Consider the following 25,125-nt stretch of genomic DNA (forward strand, 5'->3'; position numbering starts at 1 on the left):
TGGTGCTACCAAGAGGACGGTCAGATCACTCGTCAGTGGTCCTGGAACTCCGCGTGGGTCACTGGCACCAAGCATTCCTTTGGCAGTTATCACCTTGGGATCTTCAAAACCCAGACTATCGTAAACATATGGAGGGTTCTTTAGATTGTTATTTAGCACATAATATGGGCACTGTGACATACCTCTAACGATTTGGGGGGTTCTAAAACCCACTTTAATAGGGGTAGACATGGCCAAGGACGTCAAGATGGCGGTCGCACTTTGAGTGTGCTCCGGACCCCTATCCGTCATCAGTCCTTCATCCGCCGCCAACAGCCATCATCTGCGCCTCTGCTGGCACCCCTGGACTCGCCTGCCTGTGCTGTGTCCTCCGGTGCAGTCTGGATCCCTGGCGGAAGCCGGAGACCGCCATTGCCATTCTTCACCCTCCGGGCCGTGCGCCCGTCAAGATGGTGGCCCCCTGGTAAAGGCCGCGGCGGCCTTGCGCCGCGACCGGTGCCTCCTCCTTTCCGCCCCCTGGCCACACCCATCCTCTGGCAGGCCGAGCGGACGGCGGGGACATCCGGTCCCGCCTGGCGGCTCGTAGGACTGTCCTGAAGGTGCCTGGACCGCCCCGGCCGGTCTCCGGGGCCTGGCGGATTGTGCAGAGGCCTCGGGGGTGACCCGCCCGGAATCCTGTACCCGGCGCCACTTTGGGGGTGGTGCGCGGACACCTGCCTGCGGCCCGCCGGCGACCGGAGCTGCTGTGGGGGAGAGTGGGCTCCTGCGCCTGGGCCCCCCCCCCGCCTGGACCTGACGATCGCCTGGGGGGGCTGAAACCTGCAGACCCAGTGCCGTGCCTGTGCTCTGGTGACGGCGCTGGGCCGACGAGCTGCTCCTGCTGACCGGCGCTGCAGTGGCCTGCTGACTGAGGTGGAATTCTGCAGTTGGTGGGGTACTGGGGGGGGTGTCACTCTCCTGGCCCTTCCTCGTGGCCCCCCTGGAGAAACGCCCTGCCTGGTCCCCGGATCTTCCGAGATACTTCCACCGGCCCCGCCTGGACGACTTTTACGCCGGAGTGCACCTGGAGGGCCTGAGCTGTGGATCTGGCTGCGAGACGATTGAGGTGAGGAGGGGGGCAGGGAAGGGGTTGGTGCCCCTGGAGGTCTCGCCCGTGAACTGATTCCTGGGGCTGGGAGACCGGCTGTCCCTGCATCCCCACGCCGCAACTCTAGCCAAGACTGCCCGCTGCCCTGGCCCCTCCTGGGAGGACTGGTCTGAGACCCTCTATCTCGCGTCTCTCGGAGGCGCGGACTGCTCATCCCCGTGGTCTGCTGTCACCCTACACTTGCGGACCGTGCGCCCTCGTGCCCCTCAGCCACCACTGGCACCCTCATCGGTCCCCTACTTGAGGCCCCTGCCTGAACCGCTGTCCACTGCACCCGCCCCGGCACCTTCGCTGTTTCTTCCTTCGAGGCGCGAGCAATCCTGCAGACTGGTGGGAGGCTGGCCTGGACCCGACACCCCGGGGCGTGGTGATCGGGACGTCCGCTGAGGCGCTCCCTTCCTGGACTGCCTCCCTTCAACTGGAACGCTGCGGATTCTCCTTGTCTCTCCCCCTTCTGGTCCCTGTCCCTCCGTTTCTCCCCCCCACGCCAGAAGAGGCCCCGGGCCTGCTCTTGGGCTTTCATCTCCGCCTGTGCCGCACCGAGTACTGGACTTTGGGGCCCACCGTGGAGTGGTTTGTTGCCGCCCGCTGGACTGAATGCTTTCCACCACTTCTGACCGCAGCGCCTCCCCCCTGGCCCAATCACCTGACGGAGCCATGGTTAGGGGGAAAAACACACAACCTTCGGTCCCCCCCTCCCAACTGCGTATAGACCAGTTTGCAAGGACGGACCACAGCCCCGGTACCGGTCCGCCTCCTCCCTCTGGGGCAGAGGGAGGGGATTTATCAACCATCCTTCAGGCTATTAGTGTCTCCCAGGCGTCGATGGAGACCAAGATCGAGGAGGTACGGGTTGATGTCGCCCTAATCCCGCAGGACCTCAGAAATGCTACGGCGCGCATCACAGAAGCCGAGTACCGCATATCCACGACGGAGGATGACCTGGCCGCCCTCAAGACCCAAGTGGCCCGCCTTCAAACTCTAACGTCGGATCTCCATCATAGGGCGGAGGACGCGGAAAACCGGGCCCGACGGAACAACCTCCACCTAATAGGTTTTCCAGAGGGGGTGGAGAAGGGTCCAGTAGCCGACTTCTTGGAAACCTGGTTCCGCTCCTGGATGCCGGCGGAGAAACTTTCCCCCTGGTTCGCCATAGAGCGGGCCAACCGCTCCTTGGCACCCAAACCCCCCCCCCCCCCCCCCCCCCCCCCCGGGAGGCCCTGCCCGGCCCTTTATCCTTCGCATCTTTCATTTCCGGGGCCGGGATGCCATTCTGGGTGCGGCCAGAGACCTGGGCCCCCTGAAATTCCAGAATTCCACGATTATGGTCTTCCCGGACTATTCGAGGGAGGTTCAGTCCCAGAGGAAATCCTACGATGAAGTCAAGCAGAAGCTCCGGGTGATGGGTCTGACATACGGCCTCCTGTTCCATGCACAGCTCAAGGTCCTCTTCCAGGGCAAACCCTTATTCTTCGATACCCCACAGGTTGCCTGGACTTGGCTCACAGAGGAGCGTCCAAGATGCCCTCCCCTTCCCAAAGATCCGGTGCCCGGCCTGACCGTGAAGGGCCGAGACGACGCCAGACCGGATCCCGCAGATGAGGCCGCCGCCGCCGGGACGCCTCTGGCTCACCTGAGGGGAGTGTGCGGCGACCATCTTCTCCTCCTCCATCAGCCCGCGACACTCCCCCAGCGGCGGGGCCCTCCACTGCAACTGACGCGGGCGAGCCCTTGACCTCGGGCATGGGCCTGCACAAATCTAGATAGGACTCGGATCTGTCTGCCAGCCCGGTGATCCGGGATTCCACGCAAGAGGAAGAGGCCTGAACCTGGCATGTGCTGTTTCACTGCCCACGGTCTCCCCGGGCGGCCGTGATGCCGGGGACGCTCTCCCAGACCTTGCCCGACGCCCGGAGAGCGGGTGGCCTGGTGGGGGTCCCACCCGGGATCTGTATTGTGTCCAACTCATGTTCTCCTTCCCACCTGTTTTTTTCCCCTTCGCTCCCCCCCTCCCCTTTTCCCTCTGTCTCCCTTCCTTTCCTAAGCCTATATCCTTCTCTACCCTTCGCCTCTATACTCTGAGGCTTTTGGAGACCATGCAGATCATTGCCGATGTATTCGGCTGGTTTACTGACTTTTAATATTCCTGGCTGTTGTTATTAATCCAACAATACGGTGGGGATCCTCACTTGACTGTCACTGAACTAGTGCCACTGCTCCCAACTAATCGTTTCAGCTTAGTTTCTGCCCTCTACTGAGGGGTGTGTTTGTTTTTTTCTTTTGAGGGGTTGTACTTACGGGCGACAGATGCTTCCTGTTCTGAAGTGTAGGGTGGGGGGTGTTGGGAGGGTTGGGAAGGGGGGGCCGTTGTCTCCCCTATGGTTCATGGTTTTGGTCGCCTACGGGCTGTTCTTTAGATTGGCTTTGCGCAGCCGCTCCTTAGCCAACGTTCTGGCCGCTTATGAACGGCCGGCAGCTGCTTTCCTTCCCAGTATTCTCAAATGGGCACACTCTGTCCGACACGCACATGCGACGCACCGATGCTTCCGCTCCTCGGCTTATACTGTCGCTGTTTGTGCACAGCTAGTTGCAGCTCTATCTAGCTTTTTGATTATGGGTACAACCTTGTCCGACACACACATCTGGTTCCCCGGTTTCCAACCCACTCCGGGTCCCCGCGATCCGCCATGGGGGCGGACTGCGGGCGGTCGCCCCTCCCCCCCCCCGCTGCCGCCTGCCCTCACCTCGGGTGCCTGCGCCCCGCTGGCCCGCTCAGACTGTCCCGCTCTTCTGAACTGCTGTGGTGCTGTAAGTTCCCACTCGAAGCAAGTCCCCAGTTGTCCCCACGATCTTCCATACCCTCCTCCCCCCTGAATGGCTTCCTCTCCTGGAATGTCAACGGTCTCTTTGACCGCATTAAGCGTGCCGCGGTCCTTCGAGCGGCGCATCTCCACTCGGCAGACGTACTCCTGCTCCAGGTGACCCATCTTTTAGGGACTCAATGCACTTTCCTAGCCCGCTACGGGTTCGCAATGGTCTGGCACTCAGGGTTCCAGCGGGAGTCTCGAGAGGTGGCGATCCTGTTGCGGTGAGGTCTCCCCTTCACCCTGCTTAAAGCCTGCAATGACCCGCTGGGGGGCTATGTCGCGATCTCGGGCGTGCTGGAGGGCTGTCCCCAAAACATCCTGAGTGTCTATGTCCCGCCGACCCTCTTGTCCCCGACGCTCCGATGCCTCACTCAGATCGTCCCCACTTTCCTGCTCGGTCTCACAATTATAGGCGGAGACTTCAATACCGTGATGCTACCAGGGCTGGACTCAACCGTTCCCCCTCGGCGTCCCGCTCTTCCTCCGCGGTGGCACTGGGCTGGGCTTCGGCCTTGGGGCTATGTGACACTTGGCGGGTTTGGAACCCGGGCAAGACACAGTACACTCATACCTCGGCCTCTCACCACACCCACTCCCGCATAGACCTTCTCCTTTTCCCGGCCACTGACTGCCATTTGGTCTCTGGGGTTGCTATCCTACCGAGGGGACTGTCGGATCTCTCCCCCCCCTCTCCCTCCGCATGGGCTTCGCGCGCGGTGTGGCGCCTCAATGCATGGTTCTTGCAGGACCAGGCGTTGGTAGACGAACTGAGGCTTGAACTATCCCACTACTTCACCGCCAATGAGGGCTCGGTCCCGTCGCCGGGGACACTGTGGGAGGCCGGTAAAGCGGTGATTCGTGGAATGGCGAGAGGGCTCGTACACGCCAAACGAGCAGACCGGCTGGCCCAGCTTGCGGAGTTGGAGTCTCAGGCTGTCCGGCTTGAAGCCGAGCAAGCAGCACTGGGTCTAACCGATCCCACCCGGCAGCTGGCGCTGATCCGGGAGGAGCTCCGTCAGGTCTCGCTCGATTCGGCCCAGCAGCTGTGGCGGTCGTCAGTGGCGCGGATCTACAGCTGGGGGGATAAAAACGGTAAACTTTTCCACAACTTAATCTCCTACCCTCAGATCCATCGCGTCATCCCAGAGATCTGCACGCCGGATGGTATCCCCCAGACGTCCTCCGGGAATATAGCAGGAGCCTTTGCCGACTTCTACACCGGTCTCTATGCGGCGAGCCCACCCGACGCGTCCCTGTCTACCCTCCTGAGCAGCACCGGTGCCCGCTTACCCTCCCTCGCCCCGGAGGATGCCGTGGTCCTGGAGAAACCCTTCCCACAGGAGAAAGTCCTGGAGGTCATCCCTCTTCTGAATAGTGGCAAGACGCCCGGTCCGGACGGATTCCCGCAGGAATTCTATGCAGCCTTCCGGGTCACTCTAGCCCCCCATCTGTTGACTCTTTCCACCACGTATTGGGGGGGGGGGGGGGGGGAAGGGGGGGGGGAGAAGCCCTTCTCCGAGTCGGACCTCACCACGATTGTGGTCATCCCCAAGACCTATTCCCTCCGTGCACTGCGCGGACCTCCGCCCAATTTCCCTTATAAACACCTAAATCAAGCTCTTCACCACCGTACTCGCCCAGCGGCTCAGGCCCCTCCTGAGGGATCTGGTCCCTCCGGATCAATGTGGCTTCATGCCAACCAGAGGTACTCGCCACTGCATCTGCCGCCTCCATCTGGCTCTGGCCCATCGCTCCCGCCTCACTCCGTATCTAGCCCTCCTCTTATTCGACTTTGAGAAAGCTTTCGATACGGTGGGCTGGGACTATCTACAAGACGTCCTGAAGGAGATGGGCTTCGGCCCGCGGTTCCGCAGTTATGTTAGGGTCCTTTATGCGAGCCTCAGGGCCAGAGTGTTGATTAACGGGACGCTCTCTGAGGCATTTCCGGTACGTAGAGGTACGCACCAGGGGGTGCCCCCTATCACCGCTCTTGTTCGCGTTGGCGATGGAGCCCCTGGCGACCCTCATCCGGCATGACCGCCTCGTTCAGGGGTGGGCCTGGAACGAGAGACACATCGACAAGATAGCCCTCTACGCCGATTATGTGCTCCTCTATCTGGCGTACCCGGCATAGTCGGGACCTAGGTGTCTGCAGATCCTTCAGGACTTCGAACAAGTCTCTGGCCTCCGGCTCAATGCGGCGAAATCCACCCTGGTCCATTGCATCCCTCCCGGGAATGCTTTGACTGGCAGTCCTCCATCCCCCTCAGGCGGCATTCGGTCAAGTATTTGGGGATATGAGTGACTATTGCCGGCGCTGGAGTGGGCACTGAATGTGACGCCCCTAGTAACCCGAATGCGCTCTGACCTGAAGAAATGGCAATCCCTCCCCCTCAACCCCCTGGGACGGAGCACACTATTCAAAATGATGGTCCTCCCCCGTTTCCTATACATTCTACAGAATACTTCCATCCCCCTTCCCTGGTTCCGGGAGCTGGACGGAGCCCTCTCCAGGTTCCTCTGGGGCGGCGGGCGATCGCGTATCTCCCTTGCACACAGCCGTATTCCCCCCTTTGACGGGGGCTTAGGGGTGACCCATCTTTACCTCTACTAAATCGCCACCAAGCTTATTGTCACCACGACTGGTACGCGGGCGGCTGGTCCGACCAGGCATACCGGGTGGAACTGGAAGAGACAGACTTTCCTCAGCTCCAAGCGCTCCTCTACGGTTGCCCTGTCCCGCAAACCATGGCTCCGATTACCCGGGCGGTATTGCTGGCCTGGCGCACTGCCGTGCGCCATACAGGATGGGACCGCAAACTTACCCGCCTGACGCCACTCTGGCATGGGAACTGGCTCCGGGAGGTCTCGACCCTTGGAGGGTTTCGGCGCTGTGATCTCATTGGGGTGTCAGTGCTCGGGGACGTCTGGGTGGGGGACCACATGCGAGTCTTCGCTGACCTACAGCAACACCACGCCCTTCCTCATACCCAACACTTTCAATATTTGCAGCTGCGCCACGCCCTGCATGCACACCTTCCCGCGCCTACCACCCTTCCATAATTTAGTCCGCTGGAGGCCCAATTGATGATGGGGGATCTGGGTAGGGGAGGAGTGTCCCGAATTTACCGTGGCCTAGTCAACAATGACCCATCGTCCCTTGACCAACAGCGCACCCGCTGGGAGGGTTGGGTGGGACCCCTAGAGGAGGCTGATTGGAGAGACGCCCTGATGGCCCCGCGTACCCTGACCATTCCCTCCAAGTTACGGCTGATGCAAACATACTATCTCAACACGTCCTACCTCACTCCAGAGAGGCTTTTCCACGCTCACCTGCGACCCCCCCTGGAATGCCCCAGATGTGGGCACTCTTCAGCAGACTTCTATCATATGGTGTGGGCATGCCCGGGCCTGGCGAAGTTCTGGAGGGGGGTGGAGAGAATCTTACACGGGCTCTGGCCTGGGAGGTCCCTCACGACTCACTTCGACTGTTGCTGGGTATCTTCGATGGCCTAGACGGCAATAGAGCAGACAAACGCCTATTGGGGACGGCGGTGGCCGTGGCCAAGCGAGACATAGCGCACAACTGGATGCGGGAATCCGGTCCCACGGAGGAGGGGTGGAGGAGGGGGGTGGACTGGTGCGGGGCCCAGGAAGAGACCCTCTATGAATCTCGGGGTACGCCTGAAATGTTTCCTAAAATATGGGGGAAATGGTTTAATCTGGCTCCGCCATGAACCCGGATCTACCCACTGTCTTTGTTGTTACCATGCTAAATAAGATGTCGGACTGGAATGTTTTTCTTTCACCCATATGTATTGTGATTTTTACCCTACTGCACCTGCTGATTCACGAACTGCGACTAATGAAATTTTCTTCCCGTTTTGTTTTTAAAAATGTCAATAAAGTTGTTTATCAAAAAAAAAAAAAAAGAGGGGTAGACATTAGCTACTGCACAGGGGAGCCACGGCCAGACGAGAGAACTGACGCACCTTGAGGCCAGGATTAGGAAGCTGGACTTGCTGGGACGGCTGCATAATGGCAAACTTGCATGTAAACAGCTTGGTCTGGTACAGCAGCAGGACCATCAGGCCCTGATGGACGAAGTGTGATTGGCCTGGCAGGCATCCCAAAGCCGTATTTCTCAATGGAGGACTAGTTTGGTCAAATGCTACATAGACTATGTCGGGGTATACCCCGATCTCCTCCTTTTCCCCTAATCCGGGATGAGTCGGGGCACTACTTGCAGATCCTGGAGAGATACTGCATAGTTTTGCTTCCCATTTTGGAGGGGTTATGCCAAGAAGGAGGTGTTGCCCAGGACACAGATTGAGGAGTTTGTGTGGGTGCTCCCACTCCGAACTTCTCCCCAGCTGCCCGCTTATCACTAGATGATGCGGTCACGGGGGAAGAACTTTCATAAGCTGTGACCAAGTTGAACCCTGGTAACGATCCTAGGCCCAACGGGTTCTCTGGTGAATTCTTTAAAGCCTACATGCCAAACTCCGAGATCACCTCCTGGGAGCAGTCCTGTCTGCGGCAGCCAAGGCCATCCTGCCGCCAGATTGGCGCCATGAAGAGATCGTGGTTTACCCCAAGCCAGGCCGCCCGGCGGATCATCGCACTTCTCATCACCTGATCTCTATTAAACTTAGAGGTTAGGATCTAGGCTAAGGCACTGGTGAATAGGCTAATAAATAAGTCTCTCGGTTTTCCGTTTAAACGGATTTTTACACATAAATACAGCCGGAATAATATTTTTCTTCCGTCTGTATTGATAAATAGAAATGGAAAAATACGACCAAACCGGAATTAGAGAATTGTTTGGCCATCCGTGTTCCAGCCAAGTGGTTGCCTCTCCGGTCCCCTCTTCCCGATTTCGGTGTACGCCTGCCCACATTAACACCTGCAGGGCCATTAATCTTTGGATAGGCACAGGAAATTCCTATGAGGGCCTTGTATTGACCTCTGACCTGTCATCCATAGTCCTATTGTTTCACTGTGTGCTCTTTAAAGAGGTGGGGGAAGCTGTAAGTAGCTAATGCAAGACCGGTAGAAATGAATTAATTGCAGGATGGACTGAGGATCGGCAGGATGACAAAGCATTCCAAAAACTCTTAACATTTTCTCTTACCTGTGACTTCAGTTATTTTCTTTTTAACTCCTTTACCGCTCTCAAATTCCGCCGTGGTGCTGGAGTTCTGAAGAGTGGGCGGGTCTGAGTCGGCCAACATACGTGCGCAGCAATACCTAGGTAGTACTTGCGACAGCCGTTGGCCGACATGCGCAGCGAAGGGGTTAACTGCTTATTCAAAGTGTGTGGCAATAATAAGTAATTAACCAGATGCCACTGAGCTACTTTGTGAAACAAACAAAAAAATTATGTTGATGTAATCAGGATGTAATCATTCCTGAGAGGTGCATCTTGCCAGAGACAGCCAGGGCATATCTGGAAAGTTAAATTGTGTTTTTTCCACCGTGGCCATAGTTATACAGTGTGGTATTACGCACTAATGCACAGAAAACGTCTTCAACAAACAGAACTTTGTCATCTAAATTCAGTAAAAGGTTCAATGCTACTAGGCGGTAGAAAATAAAATATAGCATACGATACACGTCTAAAACCCAGTATCTTCATTGCAGGGACTGTATCTCCGTTCTGGAAAATTTAGTTTGCATTAGAGTAGCTCATGTGGGTGTTGTTCATTATTTCAGGCTTCAGAAGTGTGAGGGAAACCGAGCCCAGCTGGACTAATGCTAGGCCTTTAATTTTTGAGGAGTGAAACTTTATTCCCATATCAGGCAGATGATTTATTATCAAGGCTGCCCTATCCACATGGAAGATCGTGGCGAAAGGTGGAGATGGGATAAAGGTGATGGCATATTTGGAAAGACCGTGGGCCTACACATAAACACATTAAAAGCTACGGTATTCGCAGCTGGCACTGGCCCCCCGAGTCTTGGGTGGGGGACCAGAATGCGGGTTGCTGCCAGCAAGTTTAAATACTTGCACGTTTTTGTGTCCCCAGTTGAGACATGGAATGCTAATGTAGAACCAGTGTTAGTTAGCCTTAAGGAAGACTTAAAGATTTTGTCGGTGCTCCCCCTATCTTTGACGGGACAGTCCGTGATCTTCAAAATCGTGTCTTTCCCCCCGATTCCTATACCAGCTACAGATCTTCCTGTATGACATTCCAAGACATTGGTCCCACAAACTTAATTCTATTTTAATACATTCTTGTGGGAAGGGGGGTCCTTGCTGTGCCCTTAGCAAGTGTTTCCAGTCCATCTATTGTGGGGACATAGCAGCAGCAGGTGTCAAGCCATATTATTTGGCAGCTCACCTCTTGATCATAAACGACTGGTGGTATGACATACAGGGTGATCCGGCATATGCATTACACAAATGGGCGGTAGGTACTACTCCACTAATCACATATCTGTATGGAGGAGGGTAAAGGCAATAATCTTCCCCTAGAAATTAGACTAAATGTACGGCGTTCAATACTTAGACATATAAAATGGTGGGGCAGACTAACGGAGCAGATGCTGCAACAGCATGGAAGTCTACTTCCACGGGTAGCCGCCTTAACAGGATTCCAGATTTCCACTTAGGGAGACTTTACGCAAGACACAGTCCTCATATCTTTCCAATCTCTTCAGACAGAACATCAGCTCCACTGAAGTCCATTCCACCGATATCTTCAGCTCTGCCATGCGCTGACCTCTTATATAACCACTTTGTGAGACTTTCCAATTTTCAATCTCTTAGGGGGAAAAACTGATTATGGGTGACTTGGGTGACCATAAAGTTGCAAAAATATATCAGACACTTACATCTAATCAACCGGATGTATTTGGTGCCCTTCGCACGGCATGAGAGACTGATGTGGGGGAGTTGGAAAATGAAGCCTGGATGGAAGTCCTGGGGACACCACGGGAGGCAGCCATAACGGCCAGGGTTCGGCTGATCCAGTTAAAATACCTCCACAGGGTCTATCTTACACATCATCGGCTTTGGCGCCTGAAGGTAATTGACTCCCCGCCTGTCTCCGCTGTAGTTTGGGAGAGGGCAGTTTTCTGAATACAGTATGGAGTTATCCCAAGTTGGGTAGAATCTGGTAGGGGTGATCACATGCCTGGGTAGGGTCCTGTCTAGGCAGATCCCGCAGGACCCGAGATTGATACTCCTCCAGATCCCTAGGTGAAGATAGACATAAATTGTCCTTACTTTACCTGGAACTGACAATAGCCAAACAAGATATTGCTATGGAGTGGAAAGAGGCACCCCCCTCCCCCGGTCGTTGGCGGTGTGGAAGAGGGGATGAACCATTGCATGGGGTTAGAGCTAGGGGTTGCCCCCCAAAACATCCCAAAATCTAAAAAGGTTGGTAGAGTACAGGGGAATAGAATTGGAACCGGTCCGTCCAGTACACCACTTAATCGATGATTAAATCCGGGCATTACAGGGAGGGGGGGGCAGATTGAACAAGGATGAGAAGACCAGTTTTTCACTCAGGTTGCATTTATGTGTGGCAGCAAATAGGAGGGCAGAGGGGGGAGATGGATTGGAAGGACAGGTACATTTTGTTTATATTGTTTATTTTCTCCTATTTTTATTTTACTACATAGGCCGTGTTGGAAATTTCAAATGTGAAATCAATAAATGTGTTGTTTTTTTTTTAAATGGCAGGAAAGTGACCTGGCAAAAGCGGGCATTTTTTCAGGGCGTCATCTTAGGAAAACACTGACCACTGGGATATCGGAACTCAACCCATACAGCACCCAAAGATCTCTTAGTTAGGTTGCTATAAATTACCTCGACAGGCACAGACCCAGACTGGACTTGTCTTGTCCTGGAGAACTAGAGAGGCTGCTTCTCTACTTTTGGTACTATGGTGGGCTAGAGTAGCAGCCTCTAAACTGGTCTTAAAGTTTCATTACAGAGCACCTAAAAGAAAGGTAGATTCAAGAAGATCATTAGCCGCAAACCAGTTCACACTCATGCCTGCAAGCTCATTCAGTGCTGTGCTCCCAATCATAAATGACATTGGGAAAAGTGAGGAAAAGAACATTTGCCAGTGTTTACACATCATTTTACTAAGGGTGCCACAAAGGATTCTGGATACATAATATCGTCCAAAATTGAAGCATGGCCATGGTAATGATGAGGGGTTTGGTAGCATTTAGTGGCAGAGAAGTGGACCTGCCAAAATATTATAGAATTACAAATACAAAAGCAGTGCGCAGACCATCTGAGGTATGGAACAGAAATCCATAAGGCCTCAGACAGGAGACACGTGTCTGTCTTTGTGAGCAGCCTCGCGAGGCACGAAACACTTACAGCAACACTCCTATCAATAATAGCCTCTCGATTGTTGAAGGGGGCAGTTAATTCAAACGATGGAAAAGAAAATACAGGAGATGAGAAGCACTGTGCATTAAACAAACAGAATTTAACAAAGCCAATGACACATGAAGGGTCGCAAGAGGCAATGGTGATCCATGCAGGCAATCTCTGTGTTGCTAGACGGGAAAACAGAAATGCAAGGGTGTCTTCTGTTTCCTATACCCAGATAAGAATTCTGACAAAGCAAAAGTGCACCCGAGCATGCTGTGAGCTACAAACTGAGCAAACTGCTCTCCTCACACTCTGATGAGCAACCCTTTCTTGGATCACTGTGCCCGCCCGTATTTATAACACACTAATTTATTTTTACAGGATTCTTTGAAACATCCTTAGGATGGCATACTGATGCATCACAACACATTAAAACTCATAAATTGTTGTCATTCGATCTCCCCAACCCCTTAACACAAAGAGGTATTCCATGCATACCCACCTGAATGATGAGGGTGAACCAAGTTAAACAAGGCTGATTTGCGTATGACCGAGTTAAGGTTCTTGCTGATGACTGGAGTGGGCCGAATGAGGCTTTGCAAATCGCTAGGGTCAAATAAATTATGCAGGACGTAAAAGGCAGTGATGAACCCTACAGCAATGCCAGAGTTGAACATCAGCCAGGACACCTTGAAGAGAAAGGCCATCTTCCCTCTACAGTATTCTTAGCTCTGCACAGTGGAAACCTGAGAACACAAACACAAGACAGAGGTGGATGGTCAGGCGTTCCAGTAGTACATTTAGGGTTTCCGTCATAGATATGAACTCTCAACGGGCTCTCAAGATGCACCACTAAAATGTCAATGAGGTATCCATAAATGCCCAAAACTCTAGCGCAACATTGCTCTATAAGCCATTATGTTAAAACACCACTTCTTTAAACAAAGGCGATTCTATAGCATTTGGTCTATAGGAACCAAAATCAATTATATGTGTGGCAGACAGAGATGTTTGCTAACTGTAGTCATGATCCATCAAATCTATAGGATGGGGAGTCTTAAAATAGTTCTTCCCATTCACACCTTCATAGACATTTTCGGCACAGACAAGGGTAAAAAGCTGCTGAACAAAGTTAACCATATTTGGAATTTAGGCCACGCTTGCTTTTATTTGTCGCACATTGTACAAATGGTGATGCTCCATTCAGCGTAGGTTCTAATTGTTAGGTTGAATACTACCAGATTGCAAAGGCATATTGGGGTCATGCTGAAACCTTATCTACTAATGCATTCCACCCATTGTGTACCATCAGCTTTGTGTTTTGTAACTAATATATGCTTGCTTTATATTCGCTGGCTTTATTAGTTTTAGCCTGCCCAGCATGTCTTTGTCCCTCCCCTGAAGGATAGCCTATTTATCACCGCTCTGATTGGCTCCTTGTATTCTTCCACAAATGCTTGGTTTCTGGGAACTCTTTTAGGTCTCAAATAGACAGAGCATGCCCGGTCTCTTTGGTCTTTTTGTGTACAATTAGGAGCTTGCAACTCAACTCACTGCTACTTTGACTTAAAAAAAACAACATGTTATCCTATTTTAAACACAATGTACTTTCATGGCTATTTACAAAGCACGTATTTTGGAAGCATAAGCATTTTAATATTCCTCTCTTCTCATTTGGAACAGCCAGGACACAATTAGAAGAACCACCCAATATGATTATTTTATCAGTAACACTTCCTGTGCAAGTTTCAACGAAGGAGGGGGGGGGGGGGGGGGGGGGAGGAGGGCTTTCTCAAAACGTTTGTAATAGCATTGCTATCTTATCTGAGCCCATTCCTAATGTTTACAGATAAGAGACTAAAGGAATAAGGAGATTGTGAGGCCTAACATTCTATTTCATTGCAATTCAATAATTAAGTTACGTCGTTTGAACTTCGACTCACCAAAGGTAGCGATAGCAAGCAGAGAAGGCTAACTCCGGGGTGCAGTACATGGATAACGACTAAGATAAATAATAACACATTATTGTAAAATCTGTTTCTCTTCTAGAAGTCAGGGGCATAATATAGAGGGTAGTATGGAATGAAACCCTCAAAAAAACTCCACGACTCACAATCCACGCCATGTGGATTGTGAGTAATGGAGTGGTGAGTCGCTCCACTTACACACCACCTTACATCCACCTCTCCCCTGACCCCCAACCTGCTGACATTAATGCGGCCATTGGCCACACCACAGATTATATTTTTAAATGTTTGCTAGTACCCATGGTGTACAACATCACTGCAAACTATTGGGAGAGGTCATAGCTTCCAAATGCGAGACCCATTGGCCTTGCCAATGCTTGTTTACACGTGTTGCCCTTAACAGATAACCAATCCAACAGTTAGATGCCGGCAATCATATTTGTGGCCAGTTGGTGGATCCCACTGCCTAGAATATGAAATTAAGGAATTTACTCGGAATTCTTCAAAAGCCCGAAAATTAACAATTTCATATCAATTATGTAACCTTAGAACTGCACAACGAGGTGTCCTGTGTGTATCCTGATTACATATTTAAGCACACAAATCAACAGACAAGTCATAGTTCCAGAGATCATTTTGGTAAGGTATCCTACAAAGGACATTACAGGAGAGAGTGCAAAAAGAGGTACTTAGGGAGACAGAAATGATGGGGGCCCGGTCTTCTTTAGGTTGCCCAGCAACACTCTAGCATTTTTGGCAGCATGGCTCTGACACCATCAGGGTGTGTTCAGATTTCCTTTAGACATCCTGGGTGGATGCGGCCACAAGGACTTGGACTGAGTTCAGCGGTACATAACGTCTTTGCTGCTGTCCATTGGGTGATGTGTGGGTGTGGACTTGGGAGTAAGGGTGCACACTGTCAAGGCTCTGAGCTGGCCCTAAAGGCTGCATATAGGGGAAGACGTGAGAGGGCATACACATGCTCACTGAATGTACTAGACTTTGGGGTCACTCTGTCGCTGGACAGGTTTTTCACTCGTAGGATGACAGTGATTTTCATTACTATTTGTCGGGTAGGTGGGTTGTTTTGTTGTCCGAGGATATTTGGAAGAGTCTTTCAGGTGTCTCAAAGGCTGGGCAACTAGAGATTCTCATAAGCCTGGGGCAACAGGGGCGAGTGGCCAAAACTAGAGTCCAAGCATGGAAGCTTGTGCTAATTGGAGCACATCTGCATAAGAGGTAATGTAAGAAAAACAAGTTCTCATAATTCAAAGTGGGGAATTGAGACACCCAAACCAAAGCAGGAGTGCTCAAATCTGGCACACAGAATTAATCTATGGCCGGTGGCAGTCCAGAGAGACCAAGTGGGATCTGGGATTTCAGTTGTGTTGGGTACTGTAGGTTCTCTTGTGGCTTGTTCCAATGCTGAAGCTTTTCAAGTTGGTTTTTGGTGCAATCTATGGATCGCACAAGTCATTGTGCAATACCATCTAATATTTGCAGACTAGAATAAGTTATGGTACCGGGGGTCAGGCACGCATAGAGATGTGTTTCAAGATGACACTTGACCCTACCTGCGCTAGTAACTACAGACCTATTTCTCTTTTACCTTACCCGGTCAAGATCATCGAGCCTAGCCTACCTAGCTCTAGGACACCCCCGCGCCGCACGGCCACCAGCTGCTGTGTGCGTGTCCCCTGCCTGCTGCCTCGCTAGCCGAGCTCCGACGCGTGGCCACGCCCCCTGCCTCCTTGCAGCGTGGTCCGCGACCTGCCCCCGTAGTCATTGGTGTTTTCTACTGTTCTTAAGTGTTTCCCTGTAATTTGTAAAGTTGTATTTGCTTTCTGTACTGCCTGTTGTTTTGCCTGTTTTGCCCCCTGCGTCCTCCCTCCCCGCTTCCCGCCACCGCCGCTAAGCCCCGCCCCTTTTGCCTTCTGGACCCTCCCCGCTCCCGCCTCCCAGCTGCTCCGCCCCCCCCGAGCACTTCGCCATATATGGCGACCGTGCGAACGCGCAGCGGTCACGCGCAGCGGGCGCGCCGATTGTGCGCCGAAGGTAAGCCCGTCTGCGCCCGTCCGCGACCGGATCGCGACCAGCGCCAGGACCCCTGGCCCCCGAAGACCCCGACCGACCCGCCTGACGTACTCTGCCGCCACCCTCATCGCTCTCAACTCCGGCCGACTCCCTGAATGCCATCAAGCCACACCACGACACACCCACGGACCCTTCAGCTGCCACACCTGCAAGTTCTCCTGCACCCGGACCTGCCTCGCACCAGCACCCGCCAAGTCGAACTCCAGCAGCACCCACCTCAAGTGCATCCTGCTCAACACCCGCTCCGTCCACAGACACGCCATCGAACTCTGGAACCTCCTAGACGCCACAGCCCCTGACGTTGCCTTCCTCACGGAGACCTGGATGAACGCCTCTTCAGCTCCCGACATCGCCATCGCTATCCCAGAGGGCTACAAGATCGTCCGGAGGGACCGAAACGCCAACCAGATGGGAGGAGGCATCGCCATCATCCACAGGAACACCATCCGTCTCACGACCAGCACCGACAACACCCTGACCAGCGCCGAACACCTGCATTTCCAGATCCACACCAACCCGAACACCACCCTCAGAGGCACCCTGATCTACCGACCCCCTGGACCACGCACGCAATTCAGCGAGGACATCGCCGACTTCGTCAGCCCGCATGCCCTCCCCTCCGCTGACTACATCCTCCTGGGGGACCTGAACTTCCACCTGGAGAACAACAACGACCGCAACACCAGCACCCTGCTCGACAACCTCGCCAACCTGGGACTCAAGCAACTGGTGTCCACCCCCACCCACCTCGCCGGACACACACTCGACGCCGTCTTCTCATCCAGCACAGACATCAACTTCAGCCACGCCACAGAGCTTCAATGGACGGACCACAGCTGCGTCCACTTCACCTTCAAGAGAACGACGACCCACCACCACCAGCAACAGGCCGCCCGCAGAAGCTGGAACAAGATCACAGCAGACCAGCTCGTCACCTCCCTGAGCCAACACCCTCCTGCCAGCTCAGCGAACCCCAGCCAGGCCGCCGATAACATCACGAAATGGATCAGCAACTGCGCGGACGAACTCGCCCCGCTGAGGACCCCGCCCAGCAGACCCGGCAGCAAGAAGGCCCCATGGTTCACCGACGAACTCAAGAGCTCCAAGAAGAACTGCCGAGCCCTCGAGAAAGTCTGGAAAAGGGACCCGACACCGGACAACAGGACCTCCTACAAACTGGCCACCCGGAAACACCACCAGCTGATCCGAGCCGCCAAGAAAACAGCATTCAAGGACCGGTTGGACAACAACACACACAACAGCAAGGAACTCTTCAACATCGTGAAAGAGCTCTCCAACCCCAGCGCAGGAAACAACGACATCACCCCATCGCAAGACCTCTGCAACTCCCTCGCCTCATACTTCCACAACAAGATCACGGACATACACAGCAGTTTCAACAACCAACCAACGCACACCACGACCGACCAGCCACCCCCCCCCACCACCACCCTCCATGCCTGGACCCCGATCAGCACAGAAGACACCATCCGCACGATGAACTCCATCCACTCCGGATCACCAACCGACCCCTGCCCTCACCACGTCTTCAACAAGGCCGACGCTGTCATCGCACCCCACCTGCGAGACATCATCAACACATCCTTCAACACCGCCATCTTCCCCGAGAGCTGGAAACACGCCGAACTCAGCGCTCTACTCAAGAAACCAACAGCAGACCCCGCCGACCTCAAGAACTACCGCCCCATCTCGCTTCTCCCGTTTCCAGCCAAAGTCATCGAGAAGACCGTCAACAAGCAGATGGCCGCCTTCCTCGAGACGAACGGATCCCTCGACCCCTCACAGTCCGGCTTCAGAGCCAAACACAGCACCGAGACCGCCCTCATCGCCGCCACCGATGACATCCGAGCCCTGATGGACAATGGAGAGACAGCGGCCCTCATCCTCCTAGACCTCTCCGCGGCATTCGACACGGTCTGCCACCGCACCCTAATACGGCGCCTCAGCAACATCGGAATTCAGGACAAGGCGCTGGAATGGATCATCTCCTTCCTCGACGGAAGAACACAGCGAGTCCGCCTACCACCGTACAAATCAGAGGCCTCCGAAGTCATCTGCGGCGTCCCCCAAGGATCATCACTGAGCCCCACCCTCTTCAACGTCTACATGAGCCCCCTCGCGGCCATCGTACGCAAACACCACCTCAGCATCATCTCCTACGCCGACGACACCCAGCTGATCCTCTCCCTGACCAACAACCTCGCCGCTGCCAGAGCCAACCTGCACGAAGGGATGAAAGAGGTAGCCGAGTGGATGACGACCAGCCGCCTGAAACTGAACTCGGACAAGACGGAGGTCCTCATCCTGGGCTCTTCACCCTCCGCCTGGGACGACTCCTGGTGGCCTCCCGCCCTGGGCACCGCACCCAAACCGACAGACCATGCACGAAACCTGGGCTTCATCCTGGACTCCTCCCTCTCCATGACCAGGCAAGTCAACAGCGTCTCCTCGGCATGCTTCAACATCCTACGCATGCTACGGAAGATCTTCTGGTGGATCCCCACAGAGACCAGGAAGACCGTCACCCAGGCCCTCGTCACCAGCCGACTGGACTACGGCAACGCCCTCTACGCCGGGACCACCGCCAAGCTCCAGAAGAGACTCCAGCGGATCCAAAACGCCTCAGCCAGACTCGTCCTCGACATCCCACGATCCAGCCACATCTCCGGACATCTGAGAGACCTTCACTGGCTCCCCATCAACAAGAGAATCACCTTCCGTCTCCTCACCCACGCACACAAAGCCCTACACGACCAAGGCCCGAGCTACCTCAACAGCCGAGTCAACTTCTACGCTCCCAAACGCCACCTCCGATCAGCCAACCACGCCCTCGCCGCCGTCCCCCGCATCCGAAGAGCGACCACAGGAGGAAGGTCCTTCTCCTACCTGGCCGCCAAGACCTGGAACTCCCTCCCGTCCGACCTGCGCCTGACCCAAGACCACCTATCCTTCAGGAAGAAGCTGAAGACCTGGCTGTTCGAGCAGTAGCGGCACCCCCCCCTCCCCAGCGCCTTGAGACCCTACGGGTATGTAGCGCGCTTTATAAGTGTCACTGATTGATTGATTGATTGATTGAGCCACTGGTCAGCAGGACCTTGTCTCAGTTCCTAGAATCTAACACCAGGCTAGATGATGTGCAGTTTGGTTTTCGTCCTGGACATGGAACAGAGATTGCACTGGTGACTGTGTTGGACGATCTTCGACTGCGTGCGGACAAGGGAGATTCTGGCATTCTCATTCAGCTTTACCTGTCCGCCGCTTTCGACATGGTCAACCATGATATCCTGCTGACCAGACTCAGAGAAGTTGGGGTATCGGGCACGGCTCTAGATTGGTTCCGTTCCTACTTATCTGGTAGATGTCAGGCGGTTTCCCTCCCTCCTTATCAATCCGAGATTTCCAACATCCATCATGGCGTTCCTCAAGGATCTGCAATCAGACCCATTTTGTTTAACATTTATATGAGACCACTGATTGATATTACAAAGACGCATGGTGTAAAATTGGTGAATTATGCTGATACCCAACTTTTTATCTCCATGGAAGGTAGCCAGTCCATATCATTAGAGACATTCCATGTCTGCATGCAGGATCTGTTTCTCCCTCATCAGAGCATTGAGGAAGATCCTCCCGTTGCTGCCTATTACAGCTAGAGCCTTGGTAGTTGGAAGTATCATCCTTAGCAGGTTGGACTATTGTAACGCCATACTACTGGAGTCTCCAATATTCCTGATTGAACGCCTTCAAAGGGTCCAAACCTTCATGGCTAAACTGGCTTTGATGAAGACATGACGCTCGTTGGGCTCTTGGGCCCTTGTAGAGCTACACTGGCTCCCAATACTGGAAATAATTCAGTTTAAATCTCTTTGCATAGTGTTTAAAGCCCTTCATGGTTCTGGACCCAACCCTTTACAGGAGAAATTGGCCTGGTATATTCCGACGAGGTGTCTTTGCTCGTCCTCTGCTTACTTGGTGAGAGTTTCTAGATTTCAAAGAGCAAAATCAGGTGGTAGAGCGTTCAGCATAGCCACCGCAAAGCTCTGGAATAAACTTCCTTAGAAATCAGACAGTCTCAGGACCTCTTGCAGTTTAGGAAAAAGGTCAAAATATAGCTGTTCCCTAGAATCTGATCTCTTTGTGTTGGAGGACGTTCACTGCCAATACACTCTCTTTTTCCATCTGTGGGTGTTGATGTCACGTTCTAAGGCGCCAAGATACCCGCCGGGTGAAAGTTGCGCTTTATAAATGTGGCATACAATACAATATAAGATGATAATTGTGGTAACTGGGAAAAACAACCGGAGGAAGACAGTTCTTGCAGGTCAGGTCCTGGCCTTTGTGCTTTCCTTTTACTCTACCTTTGCCTAGTGTGGATCTGGGCCATCATTTTCAGGCCAGATACAACTTTCTCCTGTTGCCATACGAACAACAACTCCATCAAAATAATCACAGGACATCTCAGCTCGTGCTGGCATTCTATGATGTGAGGGCGAATCCTGTGTGCTATGACAGAGGGGCAGTGGCTGCCTCCTAGATACACATCAGGTGTGACTTCTCAAACGTTTAAGGAATTGTGTGAATTTATAAAAAGGCTGAAATTACAAATGTTTTGCTCTGAAACCAATCAGAAGATTTGGATATTGTTATTCAGTAAGCAGCCTTAGGATAGGCATTCCGCAAGAAAGAAGAATAGACTTACAGTGGATCATCAATTCCGCGTCAAGACCCTTCGGGGAGCCTCAGCTCCAGACAGCTAACATTCAATAGGGTGGTCTACCTAGAAAATTAACGCCAAAACTTTTAACGGATAACGACAATGACCATATAGAAGAATGTGCCATCAAAAATCTTAAGAAACCGCGACAAGGAACAAGTATTATGACAAGTCAGAAAAGGCGAATTGAAAAATACGACCAGTAGTGGCGCCTGTGTGTCACGTATTATGATCTCCGTAATTCAATCTGCGATGGTGCCCTAGAAAGGAGGAATAGCCTGAAACCCCCAAGTTGGACCTTGGTCCTAAATACAACAAAACATGGGATCTGTGCACACGTCAATTATTAAACTGTACAATATCGACAGTTGAGTTACACAATTCAGAGACAAAAAATGTTGATTCAGTCTTGATTGTTGTGATCTTCAATTTTAATTTGCAACGCCCAGCCAACACGTGTTTCGTCAGGGTGGTATACCCTCGACTTCGTCAGGGCTCTAAAATGTACAATGGCTACATGTTACATACATGTACCAACACTGCAGATCACAACAATCAAGACTGAATCAACATTTTTTGTCTCTGAATTGTGTAACTCAACTGTCGATATTGTACAGTTTAATAATTGACGTGTGCACAGATCCCATGTTTTTAAGGAACAAGTATTAGATGCCACTAATGATGGACCTGTGAGTATAATACTCATAACTGAGATATGTGTTAATATACAGGTCACCAGTATAAATATACATTTAGCAGTCTCACCATTTCGTCCTTCCGACATCAATAAATTCAGTCCCAATACATTGGGAAGTAGCAACATCTGTTATTTATTGCAGTTAAAAACTGCATAAAAGCTATATCATTGCAAGTTAAGAGAAGTATCAAGGACAAGAGGTTCAGCACACACATGTTTATGAATGGATCTTTCTTGGCAGGCGAAGCCTTTGCGCGACAATGCACAATAGGACGATGCTACCTCTCCCATTTGCCGAAGGCCAGCCCTACCAAGTACAACACATCAGGCGTTAGACTAGCGCATTTCAGTGTGGTGGTCCGCACCACTGCACTGAAATGCAAAGTCACGCATTATAGAACCTCCTCAGCTGCCAAGCCAGATCACTGGCTGCTAATGCATTATTTACTGACTAAAAGTAGCTGGAGTGGCAGCTATGGTATGCGCTGCTTCAAGGAGACTTGGGGGCTGGCTGCTAATCTGCTACAATGTAACACAATGGGATTTGTGGCGCAGCAATACATTTCACTGAGATCAGAAGTCACTGCCCATTGGCTACTATGGAGACAGTGTCAGTCAATGAGGTGAAGACATTGAATGTTAGACTTACAGTAGTAGGTGGGTCCTGCGCAAATGGACGGCAGTTTGAGAAAGAATAACGTTTTGGCTGCTGGTAGCAATAGGATAGGATAATATTTATAAGGCGCACTTATACCCAAGGGTATCAAGGCGCTAAGCAGACAAAAACATGAAGCAGAGAAGAAAGTGCATTTACAGCCACTTAAGATGTAAAGAGTGGGGTTTTCAGATGTTTTTTGAAAACTAGAGAAGAGTCCACGTTGGAAATGAAGGTGGGCAGGGAGTTCCAAAGCTTGGCGGCCGCTATTGAGAATGAGCAGCCACCCCCATCTGGTTTTGCAAAATCTGGGAGTCAAGAGGTTTTTCTGTAAGGAAGATCTCAGGAGCCTCACAGAGGTGTACCATTGGAAGAGAGTTTTCAAGTGCCATCTACCCTTACTATGCATGGCCTTGAATACCATGCTCAAAGCCTTATAGCATATACGCTTCTTGATGGGGAGATAATGCAGGGAGCGAATCCCATTCCTGGCAGATTGATGCCTGGGAATTTTAAGAATCAGAAGCACTGCTTCGTTCTGTACCCCCTTGAGCTTGTTATGGGAGACAACAGTGATGTTCAGGTACAGAGCGTTGCAATAGCCCAGCCGAGAGGTGACCAGAGCAATGATGATAGACTGATGCAGTTCGGCCGGAATGAAAGGTAAAACCTTTCTCAGTATATAAAAACAAGTGCTCACTGTGCGGCTGACTTGTGCGTCACAGCCCAGACCATCTTCAAAAAGGACCCCCAGATCTTTTGCTCTCTTGACCGGGACAGGGAGAGGACCACAGACTGACGCCCACCATGAGTTTGACCAGATGGAGTTTTGCTAACCAAATACCAACACTTCAGTCTTGTCTGCGTTGATCCTCAGCGAGTTGTCCTTCATCCAACAGATAATGCTGGACATACACTGATGAACCTCTCCATAACCAACTGCAGGTCAGTAGAAATGGAGACAATAATTTGCATATCATCCGCACATGAGAGCACCTGAACGACAAAAGATAGCACCAGACTGGCCAATGGCGTCACATAGAGAATGAAGAGAGTGGGGCTCAAAGGCCTTGGCTCGAAAGCCTCCATAGCTGATGATCTGGGCTCTGTTTTACATGAAAGTGTGGAGAAGCTGCAAGGAACTCCCTGCGATTCCCACTTGCCACAAGCGCTGAGTCATACACACTGTGGAGACTTTGTTGAAAGCTGCCGATAGGTCAAGCATTATCAGAACTGACACCCCGCCCTGATCAACCTGTCCGCGGATACAATCAGTAGCCGCAATAAGAGCAGACTCAGTAGTGTAACCAGTTCGGAACCCGTTCTGAGAAGGATCCAAGATCTCCTGTGATTCTTCAATTCTTTATTCATGAATTTCTCCAGGACCTTGGCAGGGCAGGGGAGAAGAACGATTGGACTAAAATTCTTCAGATCTTGGGGGTCAGCACTGGATTTTTTGACAAGTGGTGAAACAATGACTTCCTTCCAGATGGCCGGGTAAAAACCAAATTGCAGTGTGGCATGAAACACTTTGCACAGGGAATTGGCCATTGGGTCTGGGGTCAATTTAAGTATGGAAGGCGTGCACGGATTCGATGGAGCGCCCGATTTTATGCTCAGCAAAAGTTCCTTCGTTTGTTGAACGATAATCTGTAAAAAAAAAAATGGCAAAAAGACTCTTCCCCGAGTCCTGCGTGAGGTCCACAAGGGCCAGTTCCTCCCCTCCAAGAGGGCTAAGATCTTGAATCTTAAGGACCTTGTCCTGAAAGTAGGCTGCAACCTTGTCACAGAAATCTTGAGAAGGACAGCTCGCGACGTGGTAATAAAATCTGCGACCTGACCCCAGAGTCCCCCGGTGGCTTAGTGAACCGCAGACCACGGTGGCTGGTGCAGGAGTAGTGCTTGCAATGAAGTTGAAGGTCCACAAAGGAGAATAAGTGCCAAATGGTAGGGTGGCTTCTGAAGCAGGAGTTCCAGCGGAAAACCAAACGCCGTCAAACCCAGGCGAAAATCGCCAAAGTGTGGGTGAAACGGTGGGTGAAGAAGGAAGTCCATCGCCAAATGCAAATCAAGGTGAAGGTCACACTAAACATGTTTTTTGGCCCGGTTCCAACATCAATTTTACTTTCAGAGCATTGCCGAGCTGGAGCGGTACTAAGGCACAGCCTCGCTCTGTGACACAAACAGGCTGTGGCTGGTGTGATCTTGCACCACTGCAGGGCTGTGCAGGTAGCGGAGCGGTGACCGTGGCAGTCTGCACAGCTCGGGATAATGATTTTTATTTGGGTTTACGCTTCTAAACTAGTCTTTTTGAAACCAATGCAGGGTGCCTGGTGACTGTTCAGTTTGAGGGGGGAAATTTCTATCTGCATGAAACCCCTTCGCATTTAGTTAGGACGGAAAGGTTAGGCGCTCTACTGGCTTCATGTTGTTTTCAGAGGTGCTCAACTCTTGTTCTTGGGAGGCTATTGCCCCTGATGTTCTTCCCCTGTGGCTAGTCACGTTGCTGGGCTTTGGGAAGACTCAATCCAAGTTAGGCAGATGCTGTACCACTACCGAAATCCCTTTAACATGACGGCCTCCTCTACATAATGCTGTATTTACCAAAGATCACTCATGCTC

At 52.2% G+C, this 25,125-nt stretch overlaps 1 protein-coding gene across 1 annotated transcript in view; it reads right to left on the reverse strand.

The window, feature by feature from the left end:
• LOC147749129 (glycoprotein-N-acetylgalactosamine 3-beta-galactosyltransferase 1-A-like) overlaps positions 1-25,125 on the reverse strand; it is a 260,681-nt gene that overhangs the window by 75,438 nt on the left and 160,118 nt on the right. Inside the window, exon 2 of the mRNA XM_086966432.1 lies at positions 12,858-13,101. Within this exon, the coding sequence (XP_086822558.1) occupies positions 12,858-13,062 (205 nt within the window). The 5' untranslated portion in view covers positions 13,063-13,101. The remainder of the gene's footprint in view (positions 1-12,857; positions 13,102-25,125) is intronic.

This window comes from Lissotriton vulgaris, chromosome 1_1 (genome assembly GCF_964263255.1).
Source record: "Lissotriton vulgaris chromosome 1_1, aLisVul1.2, whole genome shotgun sequence".
In the NCBI taxonomy this organism is placed as follows: Eukaryota; Metazoa; Chordata; class Amphibia; order Caudata; family Salamandridae; genus Lissotriton; species Lissotriton vulgaris.